This window comes from Lepidochelys kempii, chromosome 2, assembly GCF_965140265.1.
Source record: "Lepidochelys kempii isolate rLepKem1 chromosome 2, rLepKem1.hap2, whole genome shotgun sequence".
Taxonomy (NCBI): domain Eukaryota; kingdom Metazoa; phylum Chordata; order Testudines; family Cheloniidae; genus Lepidochelys; species Lepidochelys kempii.
In genome coordinates this window covers 178380981-178403023 of record NC_133257.1, presented here as the reverse complement: position 1 = coordinate 178403023, position 22043 = coordinate 178380981, and the positions used below count along the sequence as shown (strand labels likewise).

The following is a 22043-nucleotide window of genomic DNA, read 5'->3' as shown; positions in this document are numbered from 1 at the left end:
TGGTGGCTAACACATTGGAACACCCCATCTTTAAATCCTATGCTAGACAAAGCCAGTGGAAGGGACAGACTTGTGCAACCACATGTAGGGAGGTGGGCTGGCTCAGTGACCCTTTCCTTTGGCCAAAAGATGGTTTTAATTTTTTTAATTCAACCCCCAGTCCTTTTTCTTAAATTTAAAAATCAAACACCAAATCTCTGCCACCACCTTTGGTCCTCACAAGGCTCCTTGCTGTTCTTTAGCAGATAACTAAATTCTTAGTCAGCAATGGAGTGTTGTTTACTCCAGTCATTTGTCAGAGTTCCTTTCCACACCAAGAGTAAAAGAGAGAAACGTAATAGATCTAAACTCATCCAAATTCACTCCTGCCCTTTAAATTTCTGTCCTGTCTAGCCATCTGTGAAAGAAACTGACCTTGCATTAGGGTCCATGGGATGCTACCTGAGTATGCTAAGTGGAGTCTTCTATCATTTTCAAGAACACAGTAATTGTTTATAAAGAGCCTCTACTCTGGAGAAGTGTGGGGGAGGTAACAGTTTTTCTAGTGGTGTATTCTTTGGCCTCTTAAGAGTGGATATTTACCTACACTTCCTCCCCAACTCTTGAAAAACCTCATAGCCATGGATTACAGGCAGCCTGTGAATATGTCCATGGAGACTAGAATTTGTTTTCTTTGTATTAACAGTGCCTGTGAGTATAAAACTACAACTACACACCTTGTTGTGTTTGATCTCATACATTGATGGTTTTGTTTTGTTTGTTTGTTTTGTTTTTGGTGTATAGCCGAATTTGTGGGAGTCCTTGTCCTGCAGTCTGGCCTGATGTAATAAAGTTAGCCTATTTCAACACCATGAAACCAAAGAAGCAGTATCGTCGAAAATTGAGAGAAGAGTTTGCTTTGTAAGGATGGAGCCTTCATTTAACCATCTGTATTCCATTAAGTTTTCTTAGGTCCTTTAAGAATTTCAGTATTTTTCAAAGATTTGTTTCTGGGTTCAGTCAAATGTAGAGAGAAGTGACCTCAAGTTCCTATCCTTCCCTAGATACACACGCCGAGCTATTATTGTTGTTAGTTAATGGGAGCTGTGTATATGTATCAAGGAAGGGGGAATTGACCCAAATATTTCAGCCACCTGTCAGCTTTGTACTTTGGAAATGGTTGCTCTTTGGCCCTGGATGCACCTGCTCATTGTCCCTATGGCTAAAAGCAGGTCAGGGTACTTAGTCACTTTTAACTGTGATTGCCTAACATTAGGGACTTGTTAGTCATAAATTCAGTATATAAGACTAATTCTCTAAACCATGTATCCTAAAATAATGCCATTGGAGTTGTCTCGTGCAAATAACAAACATGAAAGTTACGGAAAACATCTGTAAGATTATTTTAAAAACTCCTTCAACTATTTTGGGGTTTAGGAAAATGTATCATCCTGTTTATATTAGTGGAGCCTACTTGTGTAACTTTAAAGCAGTAGAATTATTGTCTGTAGCCCAATTAAAAAGTATAAATGTCTGTGCTAAATTCCAAAGTGTATAGTAATATTAGACCCTTGTTAAAAGGAAAACTTTTAAAACAAATGTATGAATATAAGGCCCAAGTTTTAAATCATACAATTAAAGGCTACTTGACAAAATTAAAAAAATACAAGTTTTAGAGCACAAAGATGTGGCATCTGAAATAACACAAATGTGACACCCCCCTACCCCCATTTTTCTCTCCTTCTTGCCAGTATTCCACCAGCTGCATTAGATCTGTTTGATTATATGCTTGCTTTGGACCCTAGCAAGCGTTGCACAGCTGAACAGGCTCTTCAGTGTGAGTTTCTGCGAGATGTGGAACCTGCTAAAATGCCTCCACCAGAGTAAGTTACTTCCTGTGGTAATGTCAGTGCTTACCTGATACAAAATGGGAGCGTGTATTTAATGTTCATTGTGTAGTGGTGAAAACAAAGGTAGTACAAACATAATACCTAATGTGTCAGATATTAGTAACCGTCCCATTAAGAGAACTGCAAAGTTGAGTGGCTCCTGTACTATGAATGAGAACTGTTCCCTAGCTCCATGTTTGATTTGTTAGTCAGACATTTTGTACATCTTTCCTAGAGTTAGTGACCTTCAAGTGTATTTAGAAGAATGAATGTCTCCAAACAACAAGAGTTTAAAAAAAAAAAAAAAAAGCAAAAGCATTTATTCCCCTATTTTAAAGCAAAAATTCTGGATTACTGTTTAGAGGATTGCAAGTTGCTGAGTTCTTATACTAGAGCACCTTTCCTTTTTGTAAACTCTGTCAATCCAAGTAGACAGCATTGTCATGTTGAGAAACTAAATATTCATTTTGTTTATGAGATGAAGCCAGTTGATAAATAGTTCCATCTAGGAAGCTCTTGTGAGATTATGCTTGCATTACACACTTGTTATGAGTATGGATTCAAAGAATCCCCACAGAGACACCTTTTCAGATCTTATGTTGTATATTGAGCATTTATTTTAATATTTTGTACACAGATAATGCTGAATATTTACCATACTTCTTTACAGCCTTCCTTTGTGGCAAGATTGTCATGAACTGTGGAGTAAGAAACGTAGACGGCAGAAGCAGATGGGAATGACAGATGACACAACAGCAGCTAAAATTCCAAGGAAGGATTTGTCTTTAGGCCTGGATGATAGCAGAACCAACACCCCACAAAGCATGCAGACTTCTTCCAAACTCACAACTCAGGGCAACTCTAGTGTAGCACTTGGTCAGTAATCTTTTTTGTCATTTTGAAATTGTCTGTTACTTGCTCACTATGCATCTAGAAATGTAGATGTCAGCACTTTCAGTTCTTAGAATTCTTAAGAGAAACAAAATAGTGTAAATTTTAAAAATGCTAAAGATTTATCTTGTCCTTAGTAGTAGTAGTAGTCAGGCATTCCCAATATGACTCACATAATGAGTTTTCACCTTGACCAATGTCAAAGCTTTTAAATATCTTGACCTGCCTGGTAGTAATTTTAATTTTCGGGGTGGTTGGGAGGGGGTCTGTTGTCCACCTCAAGGTTTCTTATAACCCTGCCCATAAGCAGGTGCTCTAACTCATAATGTACAGCTCTTCATAGTCTAGAGCAACCTCACTGATCATGACATAAATTGAAGGGAGAGGGTTTCATGTCAAACATAATCTTCACAACAAATAGATTCCTCTTCCATGTTACATAATCTTCCCTCTCCCAAGTGTATCTGCTTTAGCAAATCTCTTCTAACTGGTAACGCTGAACTGAGATACTAGCTGATGAGGGAGCTCTTATAACAAGAGAATTAGTGAGCTACTTCTACAGTACTCCCAGCCCCACCCATTAAAGCAGAAAACCAAGCCTAGAGTGTCTTGCTTAATGATACAAAAACCTGCTTAGAAGCTACTAGAAAGAAAATGTTAATTTATAACCATAATCAAATGGGGTGTCTCCTTATGCAGGAGTTGGTACTACTGGCCTTACTATAAGCAAGGTGTTTTTTAACTTGCATTCTGAAATACAGATTCTGTACTGTGTGTGTGTAGGGCCGCTGACAAAGGAACAGACAAGAGTTTGACATATAGACAGCTTTATGATGCGGCAAGCGAGTATAAAATATAGTGGGAGCTGCAAGAATTGAAAGAGCAAATGTGTAGTGCATTCATTTAAATTCTGTATGGACAGTAATAATCTCAAATCCACTCTCCAACAGTAGACCATAGCTCCAAGTATATATTGCAGAGATGTACTGATATAGTTCTCATGACCCATATAGTTTACCACCTCTTGCTCCTGATCATCCTGTTTTTCATTGTAATCCAGCAGTCTATTTCTGCCACTCTTTTGCAACAGTAGCCTCAAGTCTTGGCAAGACTTTTAAACTCTGCTTATCCCCTAAAAATTTTATCCAATGCTGAAGATTAGCAAAATGTATTAGAGTCCCAGTGGTTGGAGTTATTTTCTTTATGCTGTTATAACACTTGGTCACCTCATAGAGTACTAACTGTATTAATCATTACTAATACAGTATTAATAGTACATATCGAATACCAAATTAACCAAAGAATTCAAAAAATTATTATTCAGCCCCATGTCATTCGTGGCACACGTGTAAGTATAGAAGAAAATATACTTCTCCAGGGTGGAGAAAGCAAGGTTTTAGTGTGTGGTGGAGTAGACACAGTATTGTATAAAATTGAAAATGTCTGTGTTTATGTTCTAAGATTCAGGAGTGTGTCCATGCTGAATGATCAAATACACAAGGCCATGGGGCAAACAAGTGCAGGCTTTATCCAGATTTAAATGAACTAAATCATTGCACGTATGACAATGCACAAAGCACTAATATTTTTCATTTTGGGTAAAAAATAATTTGTCCTGGATTATTTGCTACTGTTCTGGTTCTTATGTGAAGCTCTTGTCATTACATTTTATAACTTAACAGTGTGTGTGGAGCTCACTTATGATTTCCACCAAGAATTTGAATTCCCCTATGATATGGATAACTTCTAAAATTTTGGGGTGTGTAGAAAGATGCTGCACTTTTCTTTGTCTCCATTCATATTGTCTGCTGGATTTTCAGTTTTGGATTCTGAGAAATATCTTCTGTTCCTGGTTCTTGAACAGACCATTTTCAGATGTCACGTAATTTGCAGCAGGATTGACGTCTGTTATGTGGCTAATTAATACATCAAGAGAATGCAGTGCAAAGCGTCTGAGAGAGTAGAGTTCTGTGCATTGCCAAATAAAAATAAGTTAATTGTTTTTGAATTCCCACTGTCTTCACTACATTTTAGCTGGTAGCACCACAGCGCAAATCAATAAGGAGGCTGATTTAATTTTGCAACAACTGTCTGCTCACAACTGTGTCCACTTCAGTGATGAGTCAAATGCCAAGGACAGAAAGTTTTAAAAATTCCAGCTTTCCAGGCATTCATTGGATGCTGCCAGAAGTTACATTACATTGGTAGCCTTCTAGTTTCACATGTGAAAGTTCAATTTTGACATTGGATATTTGATATCAACCTGACAGAGGCACTGTTTGTATAAATAGGAAGACGTGATGCCTTTGCTTCATTTTTCTATAAAGAAAGAAATTTCCCCATTATAATTAAATAAGATGTTATCCAAGGCTTTTATTGTGTTCACCAACTGGCAGATCTGGAATTGAAATTCTAATTATTAGAATTTTGTGGCATTCCCAATTAACAACAGTTTCTTTTCTCTTACCAGTCATGCTGCTAGGTATATGTGCTCTCTTTCATGATGAATCTGTAGGTACACCTTGAATAAGGGATCCTGTTCCATTCCTGCTTCATATTTGAGTGTACCCTTGATCTGTTCTGTCTGTTTAAAGTTCATAAGTCTCGTAACACAAATAAGAAGCCTCACCATAAAGTGCCTTTGTGGGTTCTTTTAAACTTAGACTACTTTCTCCAGCTCTTTAAAGCTAGCACTAAGTGACTTAAAACCCATGCTCCTGCTCTCATGTGGCTGTCTCCCGACACCTCTGAAATCAACAGAACAGTCTTCTATCTTACTCAGCACTTTACTTGTCCTTCTCAGTAGTTTTGCACTTATGCCATTACCTTCAGATAGCTCATGAGCTTTGGGGTCAGTTCGTCTGGTCACCTTAGCAGGTGTCCCAGCATACAAATTAAGCATCTGGAGGGTCAGGGTATGACTGGAAATGTGTTTTGCAGTTGGCCACTTTTTAAGCAAAGGGATGTAATATGTCAAAGATAGGAGACTTTGTGGTGACTGGAAATCTTACAGCTGTCTAAGGCAGGTGGCCTTAAACCCTGGCTTCATTGTATTGTGGAAAATTGAGCTCAAACATGATGTTTCTCGTCTGTCTTAGTGTGTGGGTGTGCCCTTTGTAAGTCATATTCTCTGTATTGGATCATGCTATTTGATTTCCTATTAATACTCTTCCAAATGTAATTAATTTGTAAAAGCATTCCATTTCTGTATTGTCAGAAACCTGTACTTTGCCAAGAATATCAGCCATGGGCTATTAAGCTTGATTTGGAGCCTCTGAAATATGACAGTTCTAAATAACGCTTTTAAAACTCCTTTTTGTCTTTAGTGAAAACAAGCACTGGACAGCAGTTAAACCAGAATGAAGTGGCAATCCTGCTAAATCTTCTACAGTCTAAATCAAGTGTTAGTATGGCACATTTTGCCGAAGTGTTGAATATTAAGATAAACGCAGAGACTCAGCAGCAACTAGATAAAATAAACATTCCTGCTGGTATTTTGGCAGCAGGTGAAAACCAGCCAGAGCAACAGCCGCCTCCACCACCACCAGAACAGGAGCCTTTACAACAGCCAGCAGTCACTCAGCCAGCTTTACCACCTGCTCAGCTGACACAGCCTAAAATTGAGACTGATGCTGCCCAGGCAGCTGTGCAGAGTGCATTTGCTGTTTTGTTGTCTCAGTTATTAAAGACTCAGCAAACAAAGCAAAAAGATCTTGTACTAGAGGAGAAGGAGAATGGATCAGGAAATGAAATGTCGTTACAACTCAGGCAGCCTCCGGAGCCCCGCACTCCTGCATCGGATAACCAGGAGGACACGGAATCTCCACCATCTGTTTACCCACATCTGATCAAATCATTATACTCATGTGCAGGTACTTACAGTTTTTAATGTTGATAAGTAGATATCTTGACCCCCAGAGAGAGTGACTTGGAGATAAACAGCTAACAACATGCTTTGTACCCCGTGTATGCATGGTTACTCCATATCCATTAGCAAAACATGCACAGGAGTAATGACAATGAGGACGTGAGAAGTAATTTCATTTCCTTTTTGTCACTATCTTTTAAAAAAAAAAAAAAAACCCTTTCATCGTTAAATGTGACTGATTTTATTATACTGTACGTATACAGCCTACTCTAAGGTTGGTAGACATGCAGTTATACTGACACTGTGTTGTTGTTTGTGTTATTATGGTAGCACCTCGATACCCCAGTCAGAGTTGGGGTCTCATTGTATTAGGTGCTGTACAAACAGTTTAAAAAAAACAAACAAAAACCTCTGCTGAATGTTTACTGTCTAATATACATATACACCTGTTTGCTTTTCTGATGGAAAGTTTGGCAGCATTTCTCAGTGTGAGGAATAACTGGTTTTGACTGGAAAAATAGATGGTCTCCTTTAGTTAATTGTAGATCATTGGTTTACCAACTTTAACAGAGTCCCTTTAAGTAAACTCCTTTTGTTTAATTAACTACAGCATCAAAATTTGTCCATGCCTACTTCCTTTAGTTACCTGACCAGTGTGTGCAAATTTTCCATTTGTGAAATGAATATAGTCAACTTAAAATTTTCATTAAAATTCTGTATGATTTATATTCATACTGTGCACACATGAAATGTTTATCTCATGGAGCTTCTCAAAGTTTAATTCTTCTGTTGAATATCATGAGATTAGTATTTCAGCCATATGGCCTCAGTGCATTTTGGTTTACTTGTTACTAAATGGCATTGGCGGCTCTGTAGAAGAATATTGTGAAGGAATGTAACATCTCTACCATTACCATTTGTAGCAGCCTTTCTGTCCCTTTCCCAAAACCCATCTCCGTATGGGCTTTGGTCCACATCCCTGGTGCACTTTCCTCCTGTTCTGGCATAACATCTGTTGCAACCAAACTCCTCAAGGATACTGTGCAATTCCTCTCCTCCTCCTCCTCACCGTCCCCCGTCTTTAAGTTAGCTGATCAGGTGTGCTTGCAGAAGGATCCTGGAACTCTGTTCTGAAAAACCTTTGAGGGCAGTGTCTTTTTGCTTCTCTAAAATGCCTTTTCTCAGATGCTCTTAAACTTAATTTTAGTTGGTTAACCTTTATTTTTTGTGAAGAAGTGCATTAGCAAACCTTTGTGATATTTTTGCAAAGTGTTTTTTCTTCCCCTTCTGGTATTGTAATTATTTGTCAAATGTAATTTCAGATCTTGTTCTAAGGCTCTTGTTTTTGATCCATTTAGGTCAAGATGATTTGATTAGACAGCCTGAGCTGAGGCTTCTTACCCTAACACCAGAACAAGAACGCCCTCGCATCTTGCCCCCAGACCAGCGTCCTCCTGAGCCACCAGAACCACCGCCTCTCACGGAAGAAGACGACCTAGATTATCGGACAGAAAACCAGCGTTTGCCTATTTCTAGCTCTTCAGGAACGGATCCTCATGCTGGGGTGAAAGCTGCTCTGCTGCAACTGCTTTCCCAGCATCAGGTTCAGCCAGCTGTGGAACCAGTAACAACTAGTGTGGATTATCAGGCAAGAGACTCCTATGTATCTGACTACAAGGATAACTTTGGATCTTCTTTCTCTTCTGCCCGTTATGGTGGTAGTGATGGAATAGGAAGTGGATCATCTGGGGCACTGGAAAGGAGAAGCTTCATTGGGAATTCAGATATTCAGTCTTTGGATAACTACAGTACTGCTTCATCTCACTCTGGTGGTGCACTACCGCCTCCTGCCTTTTCAGAACCGTTTCCCAGCTCAGTAACTGGTTATGGAGACATTTACCTCAACACTGGTCCCCTGTTGTTTAGTGGAGATAAAGACCATAGATTTGAATATAGCCATGGCCCTATTGCAGTTCTGGGAAACAGTGGTGACACTTCCACAGGGTCAGAAAGTACTCATTCTTTGTCCACAAAGATGCACAACTATAGTTATGGAGGTAATTTACAAGAAAACCCTAGTGGCATTAGCCACATACATGGACAAACTTGGACTTCTTCAGCCCAAGGACCTGGATATTCCCAAGGATACAGGGGACACATTAGCACATCAACAGTCAGAGGGCGAGGCAGAGGATTACCATACTGAGTATCTGTTTTTCCTCAGGCACATCGTTTTTATCTGGAAAGACTTTTTTTTCTAGCTGCAGTTTAAAGCAGCAATCCAACAGACTTGAATAATGTTAATTCAACAGCTTTATTTTTATGTGGAAAAGGGTCTTGCATACAGTAGGAAAATTTAAACTGCTTAAAACTCATGCTGTCTGGAAACTAGATCAATTGATTGTACATGTTCACAAATTCTAGTTATGAATTTTATTTTGTATTTTGGCAGTTTTAAGTGGATGCTAAATTTAGGGACATCAGCTTTTTATGGCACTCTTTCAGATCTTCTGAACTATGCACATTTGTGCTTTTTTTTGTAAGTTTGGACCAACTTTTATGTAAAAAATTTTACAACAATCAAAGCAGGGCACTGATTTATTTGGTATTTTTCTTTTTACAAAACTACCTTTAGTCAAAGGTCACTGTCAGTCTTTGCACTGCTTTCAGTGTTATTGTGGAAGGTGTACTTTGTGCTCATTTCAGATAATAAAACACAACCTTTCTCTTGATGCAACAATTTTATAAATATGTGGTCAATGTTATTTTTTTCCTTTTTAAAAAAAAAAAAAAGATGGTGTAGTAAAATGTGTCCTCATCTCCCAGACGTTTGTACAAAAACTGTTTTACTTGAATGGTAAGTGCCTTAACATGTAAGTTTAAGGTCTGCAAAAATTCTCTACATTTTTCTTATAAAGGAAATTCCCTTTCTTTAAAGTTATTTTGTAGCTTGATTCAAAGATTAATACTTAACTATAGATACACTACATTAAAACACAGATAATTATAGGCAACTTGGATAGAGTGCATTTTAAAGTGGCATATTTGCCAGTTATGTCCGCTAAGCCAGTTTAGTAGGTATACAAAGTTAATTGAAATGACCTTCCCCATACTGAATTTACTGAGAGAATGTTAATGTGAATACATTAAAGAAAGGTAGGTTTCCCTCAACTTTTTTCTAAAAGCTGTATTCCCTTCTGTAGGCCCTCTGCCAAATAAGGTCTACTTTATACTGAGCTATTGGATGGTAAAATAGACTTTAAATGAGATCAGTCTTTTTCTTCAGTGTCAGCTTTCCCCACAAAACTCATGAACTGTCTCCTCTTTTTACCACATATAAAAGCATTATGGAAAGCCTCCGAGGTTAAAGACCAGTATTTAATGCAGTTCAAATTTTCTGGAAACTGGGATTGTGCCAATTAATCCCTTCTATATTCAGCTATTCCATGGATCATTGTAATACTCGATTTGAATCTGTCTTTGAACAACAACAAAAATTACTGTAGCTAAAATTGCTACCAGAAACCACCACTCCAGTTTTATATTAGTTACACTTTCCAGCATGTTTTCCTCTGAGAACAGCAGTCTCTCTCTCCTGCAGAGAGGGGATATGGCTATATTTTCCATGTACTGAAAAGAATGTTTAATAGCCCATATTGGAAACAATTTTCCAACTGATTATCCAGTTGATAAATTGATACATTATGTAACAGTGTTTAATTACTTTTTAAAAGGTAAAATTTCTACCTACACTATTACCAGTTTAGTCATGTCAGTGACTTCTTGGATTTTCAGATTAGAAGCCAAAGTTGTCTATTTCATTTAAAATTCTGGTTCTAATTTATGACTAATTACTGCAGCATAGGGTGTGAAGAACATTAAAATGTAGCTAAATAGTGTTCAAGTATCTGCAGTTGTATCATGGTGAGTCTCATCTCTTTAGGCTTCCCTATAAATCTCATAGTTATCCCAGTTCTCATCAGCCACACTAGAGAATCCTACTGTCTGAAAATAAAAGCAGCTAAGCTGGAAACAAATATTTGTGACCTGAATAGCCTGTGTTTAAAAGAAATTAAACACTTTATATGAAATGATACTGTGTTTGAATAGTTTTCTTGAGTTAAACACATCTTAGTATTTTTTGCAGGGGAGAATAAATGCAAGCAGAATAGTGTTAGAATTGTCATTTATGACTGGACAGTATTCAGCTATAATGTCTTACCATTTTTATAAAAGTATGCTCAGATAAAACAAAAGCCAGGCTCAACAATAAAAATCTAGCCAAAGACTTTCAACCACATACAACCTTTGTGGCAAGAAATGCATGGTCAAATATTAATGTGTACTGCACTTCCAAAAATAAAGCCTTGTGAGACTTCACTAAGAAGCAGGTAAGTCCAAATGAAAAATAGATGATAAAGAACAAATCGGGAATAAGTGATTTTGACTTTCAACAATAAAATGTGAGGACGAAATCATACCTCTTACAGCTTCTTGCATAGAGGTAAACTTTCAAGTCAAACGATGCTTATTTCACCTACGTTTCTGTAAAAAGACGCTCGCTCTTGTCTGCATAAATAGCGATAGAGCAGTTTGATTTATGAACTGAAATACTGTGACAATTAAGATGTTCCATGTAGTTAGAAACTTTGGCATGTTGAATGTATTGGTTGATATCAAACATCTGACTGATTTTAGACTTTAATCTTGACTGAATAAGAATAAAAGAGCAATTAGAAAAGGATACAAAGCTGATTGGCAACAGATGCATTAAGATTTAGCAAGTCCATTCACATGCCATTGCTGGTATATGTATTGCACAGTGATTCTCTACTAATTTTAGTTTAATACTGGCCTAGCATTTGAAAACCAATGGTCCACACTGTTCAAATATTTCAGAAATTCAGCTGAATTACTCAGCCACAATAATTTTGCCTCTTTTAAAACCCAGGCAAGAGATTTCTCCCACTTCCAGCCCTTCTGTGACATTTTGCTACCCTTCAAGGGTCAAACACATTGCAAGGGTCAGAACAATTTTGGGGTATGAGCCCTATGACGCTCCCTTTACAAGCAGCCCAGATAAGGAGGTCATGTCTCCATCAATTCCAGGCTATGACTCAGCCCTCAGAAGGCTGCAAAAAAATGAAGGTAACCCCTGTGGCTGCTCTAAGATGTGCCCAGAGGTCATGCCAGCCCCTAGATGGGACAGAATATGGGAAGTGAAAAAATAGCTTAAAGGTACTTTGCCCCCTTTCCCCTTGGGATTACATCTGTGTTGCACCTCCTAGAAGTACTGCAGAGAATTGGACCAAACATCAAAAAGTGTTTTTCTCTACAATCCAGATTAAAGTAAAGTATTTGATTCTGGACCTACCACGTCAACGTTGAATAGTTAATTTTGAATTAAGTGGTCTCCAACATTACCTGGAGAAAAAAATTAAAAACACATAATGCAAGTATGACAGGCATCACAATTTGCACTAATAGGATATTACATCGTTTCAGCCAAATGAAAAGGAGAGAGAGACAACATAAAAACAAATTCATGATCCTAGGATAAAGCAATCCTGAGTAGAACAAAGAGCAAAAAACGAACCAAAAACACAAACAAACCCCTACCAAGTAACAAAATGATCTTTAAATGCAAATGTAATTGCTACAAAATTAAACTTACACATTTTAAAAATTGCATATTTATATTTTTCATACCTATTCCATACATATTTAATTACTATTACCTTTATCATCCTAAGCATCAGATGCTTAACGTTAAACAGAGGTGGAAGGAGTTTTAATGTAAACTATTGATGCTTTGAGTTTGCTGTTCCTGCTACATTTATATCAGGAGTTTGTGCCAGTTTGAAGAAAGTTATTAAAGGCCCATCAGTTGCTGAGATTTATAAATAAGCTGTAAAACTAATTTTAAAACTAGCACAGGTAACTTCCATGCAATTGTTGTTCAGGCTAAAACTCCATTAGGTCCCAAACTACAGGATCTGGCCCCATGTTTCATTTCCAGTAGAGGAAATAAATTTCAGCCAAACTTGTTAAATTTTTTTTTAGATTTAAGAGAAAAATAACCCCCCCCCCGGGGCAAAGGATGAAAAGTCTCAGAATTGAATTATGTCGGTGGAAAAATCTTGGTTAATGCTTATAATTGTTTGAGGCAGTATTAATGTGTTCTCTGCAGTTAAGTATGCCATTCCATAAAAAAAAATTGCCAGAAAACTGATTCAGATCTAAACTGTTTCATATTTAAAAATTAAGTGCTGGACTTAAATTCAAACTAATTTTTGCTGAACAAGGTTAAGTACTCTTATCATAGGAATTATTTTAGGGCAACAAAATTTAAAATACTGAAACTGTTACTTCAGCTTACTTATTGTTGATATTTCTTTAAGCCATTTGTATATAAGATGTATTGAGTAGCCTGTAAATAAAATACCATGAGAACTTCAGCCTTTTTATCCTTGTTTTCCCTCCTTGGATATCAAATGGCCTATCAAAAATTATTTTACATTTTCTTATGATGGGGAGTAGGTTGACTCGCCATTCATTTTGGAATCCCACACCTTCAATAACGTTCAGTATATTAAAATCTGTAAGCCAGGCAGTCACCATACTCCATTTGTGTATCTAACATTCATAATTTGTGATCATGGGAATGGAATATTAGTACTGCAGTGCTGATGTCACTAACCCATTGTTCACAGGATACCTAAAACTTCAAAGCCAAGTGAAGTGTCACAACTGCCAGAATAAAGATAAATTTTAAAAAATGAATTTAAATCAGGTTATTTTACATAGTGAAACAGATCAAGAGTCAATGGGGTCAGGTTAGTAAAAAGGGGAATTTTTTAGTTAGCTGGCCAAATGAGAAGATTGCAGTGTGATTTTTAACAAACCAAGTTCAAATGACATGAAGAGGTCTTGAATTATGGAGGGTTGGACTCTATTGTAGAACAAAGGGATAAATTATTTTACACTTCAAAGCAAGAACATGGGAGAGGAGCACATCTCTTCAGGGAATTAGGTGACTGGAGAACCTGCTGCCTGAGCAGTTAGTTGCTCTCCTGGAAAGTGGGATATGTAGATCAGTGAGGTATTTTAAGTAAAATACTAGGGATGTCCAAGTAGAGATGCAGATGAGCTTTTTTTCTAGCCCACTAAAAAGGAGGATCCAGGCATAGGCCAAAAGTGATAAAAGCTCCAAATCAGTAGTCCAGGCTGTTTTTAATTTCTGAATTATTTTCATACCATGGTTGGAGAGAAATGCAGAAATCTGGCATGACTTCTAACAATAGTCCTTTCTACACTAGGATGACTTATGAAAAATATCCACTGTTCACATTTTTAGTGCCATTGCTGTTACCAGCACTAGGACAGCTGCTGCTGCGGCTACAGTGTTAAGGGTTTAGCCTTGCAGCTGTCCACCACTATTCTATCAAAGTTGCTAACACAACTGAAGCTGAACCAATGCAAGGAAATTGAAAAATGGATCAAATGTAGACAGTGTCAACAGGTCCTTGTTAAAGAAAAATCTCTGGGTAAAAAACTTCAACAGCATGACCATCTCTACAGCGTAGCAAGGTAGTCTGTAGACTTTCCTATGTTTCATTTTCCTTCTAAATAAATACTAAGTATAGTTCACTGTATTTAGAAGAAGTACATTCTTTCTCTGGTGAAGTGGGGCACACGATGTACATGCGAGCTAGGCCAGCACACAGGCAGGAAATGTGCGAATACCTGATTTCAGGAAATAGTTGCTACCAACTTTTGTGGAAACCTGGGTCTTCTGTCAAAGATTTAGGCTGTTTCTTCAACTGCTGAATGGAAATTGTACCAAGGCATAGGGGAGAGAAGCAAGCGACAATAAGACTCCGGATTTCAGTACAGAGAACTCAGTGAGTTACAAATGTTAGTAGTATAACAGGAATGAAATCAGTTGACAAGAAACAAAGGCAAAGTAACTTTACCTATTAACTGAAGCATCGGAGTTTTCAAAGAACCATCATGAACAAGCGAAGTGGGGTTACAGATGCTATTTGTATATGAACCACATCAGCAACCACACTGATGTGCTTTCATGTATGAGGAATAGTGCCTGCAGCTGTCCATACACTCATCATTTGAAGCATCTCTAGCAAACCATGAGCTTCTAAGGGTATGGTTACATTACAATGTAAACCTGGACTCAAGCTTGAGCTTAAACCTCCCCTTCTATCTACCTACAATCTCTCAGCCTTGACCTAGGACCCTGTAGAGCTGGAGGGGCCAAGCCATGCCAGGATCCAGGGTTCAAGGCCTATTGAGTTGCAGTATCAACAGTCCTGCTTGACTCGTGTCCTGGGAGCTTGTCAAAAATATCCCAGAATCCCATGGGCCAGCTTCCTTAGGCCTCTATATCCCAAGAATCCTCAATTGACTCCAATGAAAATGTAATCAACCCCTCTTGGTTGGTGAACTGCAGCAGCTGAGTGAGCCAGCATTAACCCTTCCATTGGCTTCTGACCAGACAGCTGCGAACACACCATGAGAAAGCTTTCAGCATTTGCAACGAGACTGACAAGCCTTTTTTGCAAAGTCCGTTGCTTCACCATCATGGAAGCACAGCCAGATTTTGATGGCTCTCTGGTGGAAAGCCAGTAGAACCATAGTAAGCACGCTAGAATGATCAAGCATTACCAGCAAATAGCGAAGAAGCTGGCAGCATGGGAAATACGTCAGACTTGTAACCAGTGTAGGGAGTGGCTTAAACAGCTCAAGAGTGAGTACAGGAAAACCAGGGATCAGAACCGCACCGTTGGCAACTCACCACAATTGTGCCCACTTTATGAGGTGTTTCACCAGGTGCTGGGCACTGCTGAGAACAGAGCCAATGGTGCAGGATGAGCTGGTCAGCTGGGATGGTGCCCTGCTGGCCTCAGAATCCAGAGTGAAGCCAGCAAAGTGACACTGTTGCTGAAAAGGGTCCTGTGGGAGGTTCTGCCACAGGAACAGCAGCATGTCCTAGGACCATACTCGGAGGAGCTGTTGGATGCCTTGCCGCCAAGGAACAGCCCGCCTTGGAGCCTGCAGCGGACACAGGTCAGAAGCTACACCAGAGCTTGGTAAGTTTCTGACTCCATTTAATACAGTAATGGGATGGATTTCCATTCTATGAACCAATGCAAAAGTTCTTAGAAGTCTTGGCTAGAAGCATGTATCCACTAACAGCAGATTGTATCCCAGGGGCATGATCCCCCACCCTCCTCTAACATGGAGTTCCAAATGGCAACAGGGAAATACAAACAGCAAAAATACCTTGAAAGCGAAAAGGCAGATTTTTGCTAGGCCACTCCTGCATCTTAAAAATACTACCCTTCCACTGCCATTCCCGTAAGTTCGCCACTCTGTAACCACTCAGCAGTGTAATGAGCCACCTGGAAACAGTGAACCATGCAGAAGCAGGTAGAAATAGGTTCATTCATAAATCTAGTCCATTTCAGATAAAGGTAGTCCAGGCAGTCTACAGACAGGTTACAACAGAATTTGTCTCAAATACGGCTGGGGTTTGAAAATGCGTCCAGAAATATGCAGGGTGAGGGGGAAAGGCCCAGGAGTGGAGTTACATGTGTTTGCATGCAATCATAACTGGTTCAGCCAGGTGGAACCTAACACAAAATCCTGTTGTTTCCCGCATGAAGTCTGACCCAATCCCAGATGCTGATAGATGCAAACTCCTCCCAATCCCAGATGCTGATAGATGCAAACTCCTCCTGCAGCATGAACTCCAGATAAGTAGTCACATTTTGGGGAAGGGTGTACGTTCCAGGGCCACTTTGGTAGGTATCCAGGCCTTTCCACCAGATGTACTGTTCAGTCACTATGCGTTTGAATACGCTGGCTGCATACACTGCAGTTTTCTCACTAGCAGGTTGAAATAACATCATCTTTTGCCAGTCGGGCACCACAAGCCTGAAATGATTGGAAAAGCCTTTGTAACATGACCACTGACTGCCCACCTCCCATCCCCAGCACAAGTAGTTCTGCAATTTTTAGAAAACAAAAACCACAGTTTTGAATTTACAACTTACCATTGCCTCTGCACCTCTGTTGCTGCGATTAACCACGCTGTGTCCAAGAAGCTTCTGTGGTCTGAAGCATCCCTCTCACAACATACTGAGGTTCAGTTTGGAAAAGTAACGTTTGATGTCCTTGAAGTTCCACCAGGATTTTTTTCTGTGCTCCTGCACTGGGCTATTTGAACCAACAACTCTGTGTCTTGTCCTATTCCAGGCCCCTCGACCTCTAGTGGCTGCTGTACCGCCACAGGTCAGTACAAGCCTGGCTCAGCGTAGCTTTACAGATTGTTCCAAGAGGAAGTGTTTCCGTGATCAGCCTATAGTTGAGGTCTGGCCGGGGCCACCAATCAGGTCCAGTACCAAAGATAGAGGGACGTATGGCTCAAGAAAAGGCGGAGGCTGGCTGTGGGGCTTGAGGACTGGCACTTGCTTTGCAGTTTCTGGAACAGGAATGGCAGCTAAGGGAGGAGGCCAAACCTCAGCAGAGAGAGCTGTTTGAGCAGCTGATCTCAATAATGGCTGCAAGAGTACTGGCTTTTGCGGCATCATTTTTTGTCCCCTGTAACTGATGTTAGTGTAGTAATGACAGCTGGCCTGCCTGGCAATGGGGGAACGTTGTACTTTAAAAAGACGTTTATAAATAAAGCTTTTTTTGTCCCCAAGAAAGTTTATTGCTATCACTGTGTGACATCATTCAATGTGTATTTAAAAGGATAATGGTAACCACATGATCAGGGAGATCTAGGAATTAATAAGCAAACACCATTCCTCCATACAGTTAGGTACATTGACTCACACACACTTCAATCACAATATGGATTCATATAAGGAAGTCAATTCATGATGATCAGTCACCCCCTGCCCCTATTTTGTAAGTGGTCATGTCATTCATAAGTACATAAAGGCATGGCACTCAAGCCCCTATCCCTCCCCAAGCACTGAACCTCCACCCCAAATCAATGAGCCCCACCTTCCATTGGGCCAAGCAAGTCCATAATGAGGGAGCACAGAACATCCCTGACTTCCATTGCCTGGGTGCATCCAGTTCCAGCAATGGTAGGGCCCTTTCTGGCTGAGTCTACTGGTTCAGTGGCCCCTCACTGTCAGGTCCACAGAAGAAAAGTCTCACAAAGCTTGTGAAGAGCGCAGTAATGTGCACAGCATTGCTGACCCTGGCATGCAAACAGGTCTGTAGACATTGCCAACAGGACTTCAATGTGCCAAAAACGTTTCAACAACCATTCTACACCTGCTGAGAGTGTATTAAACCTTTTGCCAGGGCTTCTTAAGGTTCATATATCAAGGCAAACGGGGGCAGGCAGTGGCCCCTAGAATAATGGTGGGGATGGTAATGTCATTTGGTGGGAATAGTGTCCCAGCCTATCCATGAATGTAGATTCCTAATCAGCAAAAAGCCCTTCCAACATGAAATTTCCAATGCAGCCCATACAGATGTTCATAAATCAGCCTCTGTGGTCCATTAGGGCTCACATAACAATGGATAGTACCCTTTGTGGTTTACTCATGTGCTCCTTGAGGAGGGTAAACTATGGGCACGAGTCCCATCAATGGCCCTAATGCAGTTTGGAAACTCCATTCTCTCAAAGCCAGCCAGCCATTACTTCAGGAATATCTATTATGCCCACCACTTTGGGTAAACCACATGCCTGATTGCCTCAGAAACCTCTTCCAACACTCTACCCACAGTGTCTTTCCCAATACCAAACTGGTTGGCAAAGCCCTGTAGCAGTCTGGATAGTCAGCTTCCAGAGGCCTATAGCAATCCACTTCTGGAATAGCATGGGTGCCTTCCTGTACCTCTTTGCACTGGAGGGCCTGGACAAGCTGCTCACAAAGCTCCAGAAATGTAGCTTTCTTCATGCCAAAGTTCTGTGCCCATTGTTTGTCATCCACATGATGCTATGGGCCTACCTGTGCTTGTTGTCCTGCTCCAAAAAGCGTTGGCCTACATAGGGAGCATCAGCAGCTAGAGTGAGTGTAAGGAGCAGCATCAGCCAGTTTGAGTCTGCCATGCCTGGGTACTTGTGGTGCTGTTGCCTCCTTTTCCTCCTGCTCCATCATAAACGCAGTCAGGTGCCTTTTGGTGGGTCAGAAAACACAGCTGAAATGTCCACCAGCATCTCATGAAGCTTTGCCTGTTCCCCCACACAGGAGTGAAAGCGCAAGCAACAAAAGTTCTTCAAATGGTGCCTCCTCCATGTTGCTGTCTCTGGTAGTTAGAGTGAACATACCAAAATGACTGCTCGGTAGGCTGTGTTGGCAGGCTGTTCAAACTTCCTCTGGTGTGCAGGGTGGATAGTCAAGTTTTCCTGCAATTCACTACAGTCAAAAGGCTGGAGCGGCTACAACATGAGATGGTGTTAGGGAGTCTGGGACATAGCTGGTTTGACTCGGGTCTGCGTGCTGCTGTGTGGACATTGTAGCCCCAGGATCAAACCCAGGTTAGAAAATTCTTAATGTAGGGTTGACAATCAGTGTAGATGCTCAAGCCCTGGATTCTGTAACCCAGGGTCAGCTGACTCAAGTCCCACTAACACTGAGCTAATATTGCAGTGTAGACATACCCTAGAATTCTACATTTACCTTGGCCAGAACACATTTAAAATTTAGACTTTTTCCTCCATGCAGACTTTCTGGCAGCTACAAGAAGTATATGGGAAGATAACTTCCCCCTCCAACTGCACCTACTGGAAGAAGAGCAGCACCGCCTACACTTCAAAGCTGAAATGTCGGTGCTGCTGTTTCATACAGTCTGAGCAGTTGTGATGTTGAAATTCATTAATTCACTTCTCATGACTGCTCAGTTCAGGCTTTTTGTAGCCGCCAGTTTAGGGAACCCTGACGCTATAAGATGCATCTCAGTATGTGAAGTAGTGGGAAATAGTCAAGGCACACATGACAAAGCTAGCTAAACTCTGCATGAACAATTCCTGTAGGTGTCAGGGATTGCACGGAGGGCTTAGTGCTGTTTCATTGCAGGATGACCCTATGCAGTGCTCAGCCTAATGGGTCATTAGATGAATGAGCGAATCTTTCGTGAAGAAAATATTTTTAAATATATCAAAACATAGAGAGTAGAAGAAGCTTTAATGTGCAGTAAACAAAGTAACTTTTTAACTCTAATCTTAGAGTTGGTGTCCTCTGCCTCAAATTTACTGCGTTCATACAGTAAAAAAATGGCTTTTCTAATGGCCAGTTTTGCAAACTCAACCTGGGACCTGAGAAACAAGTTTCTGTTCATGTATAATTATACATCGTGGATTCTGAAGGAAAAATTCTGTCCTCAGTATAATTGGGGGTAGAATTTGGCCTAGAATTGGAACTTAACTAACCGTTCTGCTGATGTCTGAGCCTCTGATGCCATCTCTCTCTCACACACTCAGAATAAAAATGTATTAACACTAGATTTTTATTCTTCGTGTGTGTGAGAGAGATATAGGAGCAGCTATGACTATGAATACAAAGTGTGCAGGTCTTGTATAGGAAGAAGCCATTTTTACATAAGTAGAACCTCAATTATATGAGCTTCAATCTTGCAAGCAATTTTACAAATAATTTTTCCCCAATGGAAAAAAAAAATCAGTGACATGGATGAAGAACAAGTTGACATCCCTCCACATTCCAATGCCTTTCATGCATTTGGAACTGCTTTACACTGGTTTGAAGGATGAGAACAAAGCGATTCAGTGCACCATTCTGATCTTTTGCACTCTACCTTCTGTAATCTTGATGTTACATTTTATGAACTTCTTGGTCCCTAAACGGTTTGTAAAATAGGGGTTTTAAGATGTTTTGTGTTATTTCTCCAATGTTCTTTCGCCATGATAAGATCCACTGCTTTAGCCATTACTTCTGCATACTCTGCTACTTCCACGGTTCTGATGCATGTTCTAAAATATTTTTCCCACAGCAAATACCAACCCCCTTGCCCGCACACTCCCAGCTGCTGGAATGTCAACAGCTCTATGTGTATGTTCCACTTTGTCTCTGCCCTGAGGTTCCTCTGACCTCTCCTTCCAGACAGGATTTTGCTGTGTCTTTCACTCACTTGTGGTAGCTCAGTAGCCATTCTGGTAGAAAGAGGGGCATTGCTAAGGATAAGAAGGAGCCAGGGATTCCCTTGGCTTGGTCTATTTCCCCAGTGCTTGGATCAAGGCAGAGGGCTAGTATTCATAGCTCCTCCTCAACTTTGCAGCATTGCTGGAAAACTTTGGGTGCAGTTTCAAGGGCACAAGCTGTGTTTTTCAGGATTTCTTCAGTTTTGTGCCTCAGGGTTATGCAGCACTGAGCATTTTCCAATTAAAATCTCAGCCCGTCTCTCTCATGGATGCCCAGTCATCAGCTCAAGCAACATATGGCTAAAACAGAGCTCCTAATCTTCCCCCACACTACTTCCTTTCTTGATCACTGTGGATAACTCTGCCATCCTGCCTGTCACTCTGGTCTGTAACCTGGGTGTCATCTTCAACTCAAACCTCTCTTCAGGTCCTCACATTTAGGCAATATCTAAATACTGCTGATTCTTTCTGCATGACATCTCCAAGGGTGTCTACACTAGTACTGGACGGGGTAAAAATTCTAGCTCGAGGAGACAGACCTGCACTAGCGGATTGAGCTTGCAGGCTAAAAATAGAGCATAGCTGCAGCGACCCAAGCAGCAGCAGGGACTAGCCACCCAAGTACGTACCTATGGTTTCAGATGGAATTGTACTCAGGTGTCTATCCCCTCCTGTTGCTCGTGCCACTGTAGTTACACTCTTATTTTTAGCATGCTAGCTCCATCAGAGCTAGTGTGGGTATGTCTCCTTGCACTGGAATGTACATCTGCCAACTCTAGTGTAGGTATACACTAAGACACAGCCTTTTTTATCCATCTGTCCGGCTAAAACTCTCAACATCTTGTGACTTGATGACTGCAACATCCTTCTCTCTGGCCTTGACATATGCATGCCTGTCCTACCTGGTCCTAACTATTCAGAATCCTGCTGCAAAGACAATTGCCCCAGCCCATTGTTTTGGCCATGTCATCCCTCTACTATTTCTCCCTTCTATATTTCATCTCATATAAGCTGCTTGTCTTCACTTTCAACACCCTTCACAGCCAATCCCCCACTACTGATGGTCTCTCATTCTCTGTTGACACTCACCTCTGATTGGCCCACGTTGCCAGCTTCCATCGCCCATGTGTTAAATTTTCAAACGAGCACCTTCATGCCTTCTCCCATGCTGCTCCATACACTTGGGAGCTCCCTGTAAACATCCACAAAACCCCATTACCCTCTTCAAAACACTCAACTGTGATTTAGGCTGTTGGCTTGCAGAGACCACCCC

The 22043-nt window shown here is 40.4% G+C and overlaps 1 protein-coding gene and 1 long non-coding RNA gene across 5 annotated transcripts in view; one reads left to right on the top strand and one right to left on the bottom strand.

The window, feature by feature from the left end:
- The window catches only part of CDK13 (cyclin dependent kinase 13), a 59778-nt gene extending 46693 nt beyond the window's left edge, over positions 1–13085 (top strand). For both annotated transcript variants that reach the window (XM_073332845.1, XM_073332844.1), the window contains 5 exons: positions 784–900; positions 1731–1862; positions 2539–2744; positions 6086–6631; positions 7986–13085. In XM_073332845.1, coding sequence (XP_073188946.1) covers positions 784–900; positions 1731–1862; positions 2539–2744; positions 6086–6631; positions 7986–8833 — 1849 coding nt within the window. In that variant the 3' untranslated portion in view covers positions 8834–13085. The remainder of the gene's footprint in view (positions 1–783; positions 901–1730; positions 1863–2538; positions 2745–6085; positions 6632–7985) is intronic.
- The window catches only part of LOC140907288 (uncharacterized), a 48705-nt gene that overhangs the window by 3379 nt on the left and 23283 nt on the right, over positions 1–22043 (bottom strand). For 2 of the 3 annotated variants that reach the window (XR_012157442.1, XR_012157443.1), the window contains one exon: positions 20542–21962. This is a non-coding gene — a long non-coding RNA (uncharacterized lncRNA). Of the gene's footprint in view, positions 1–20541; positions 21963–22043 lie in introns of those variants that run through there. The other variant, XR_012157444.1, reaches the window with a different exon arrangement.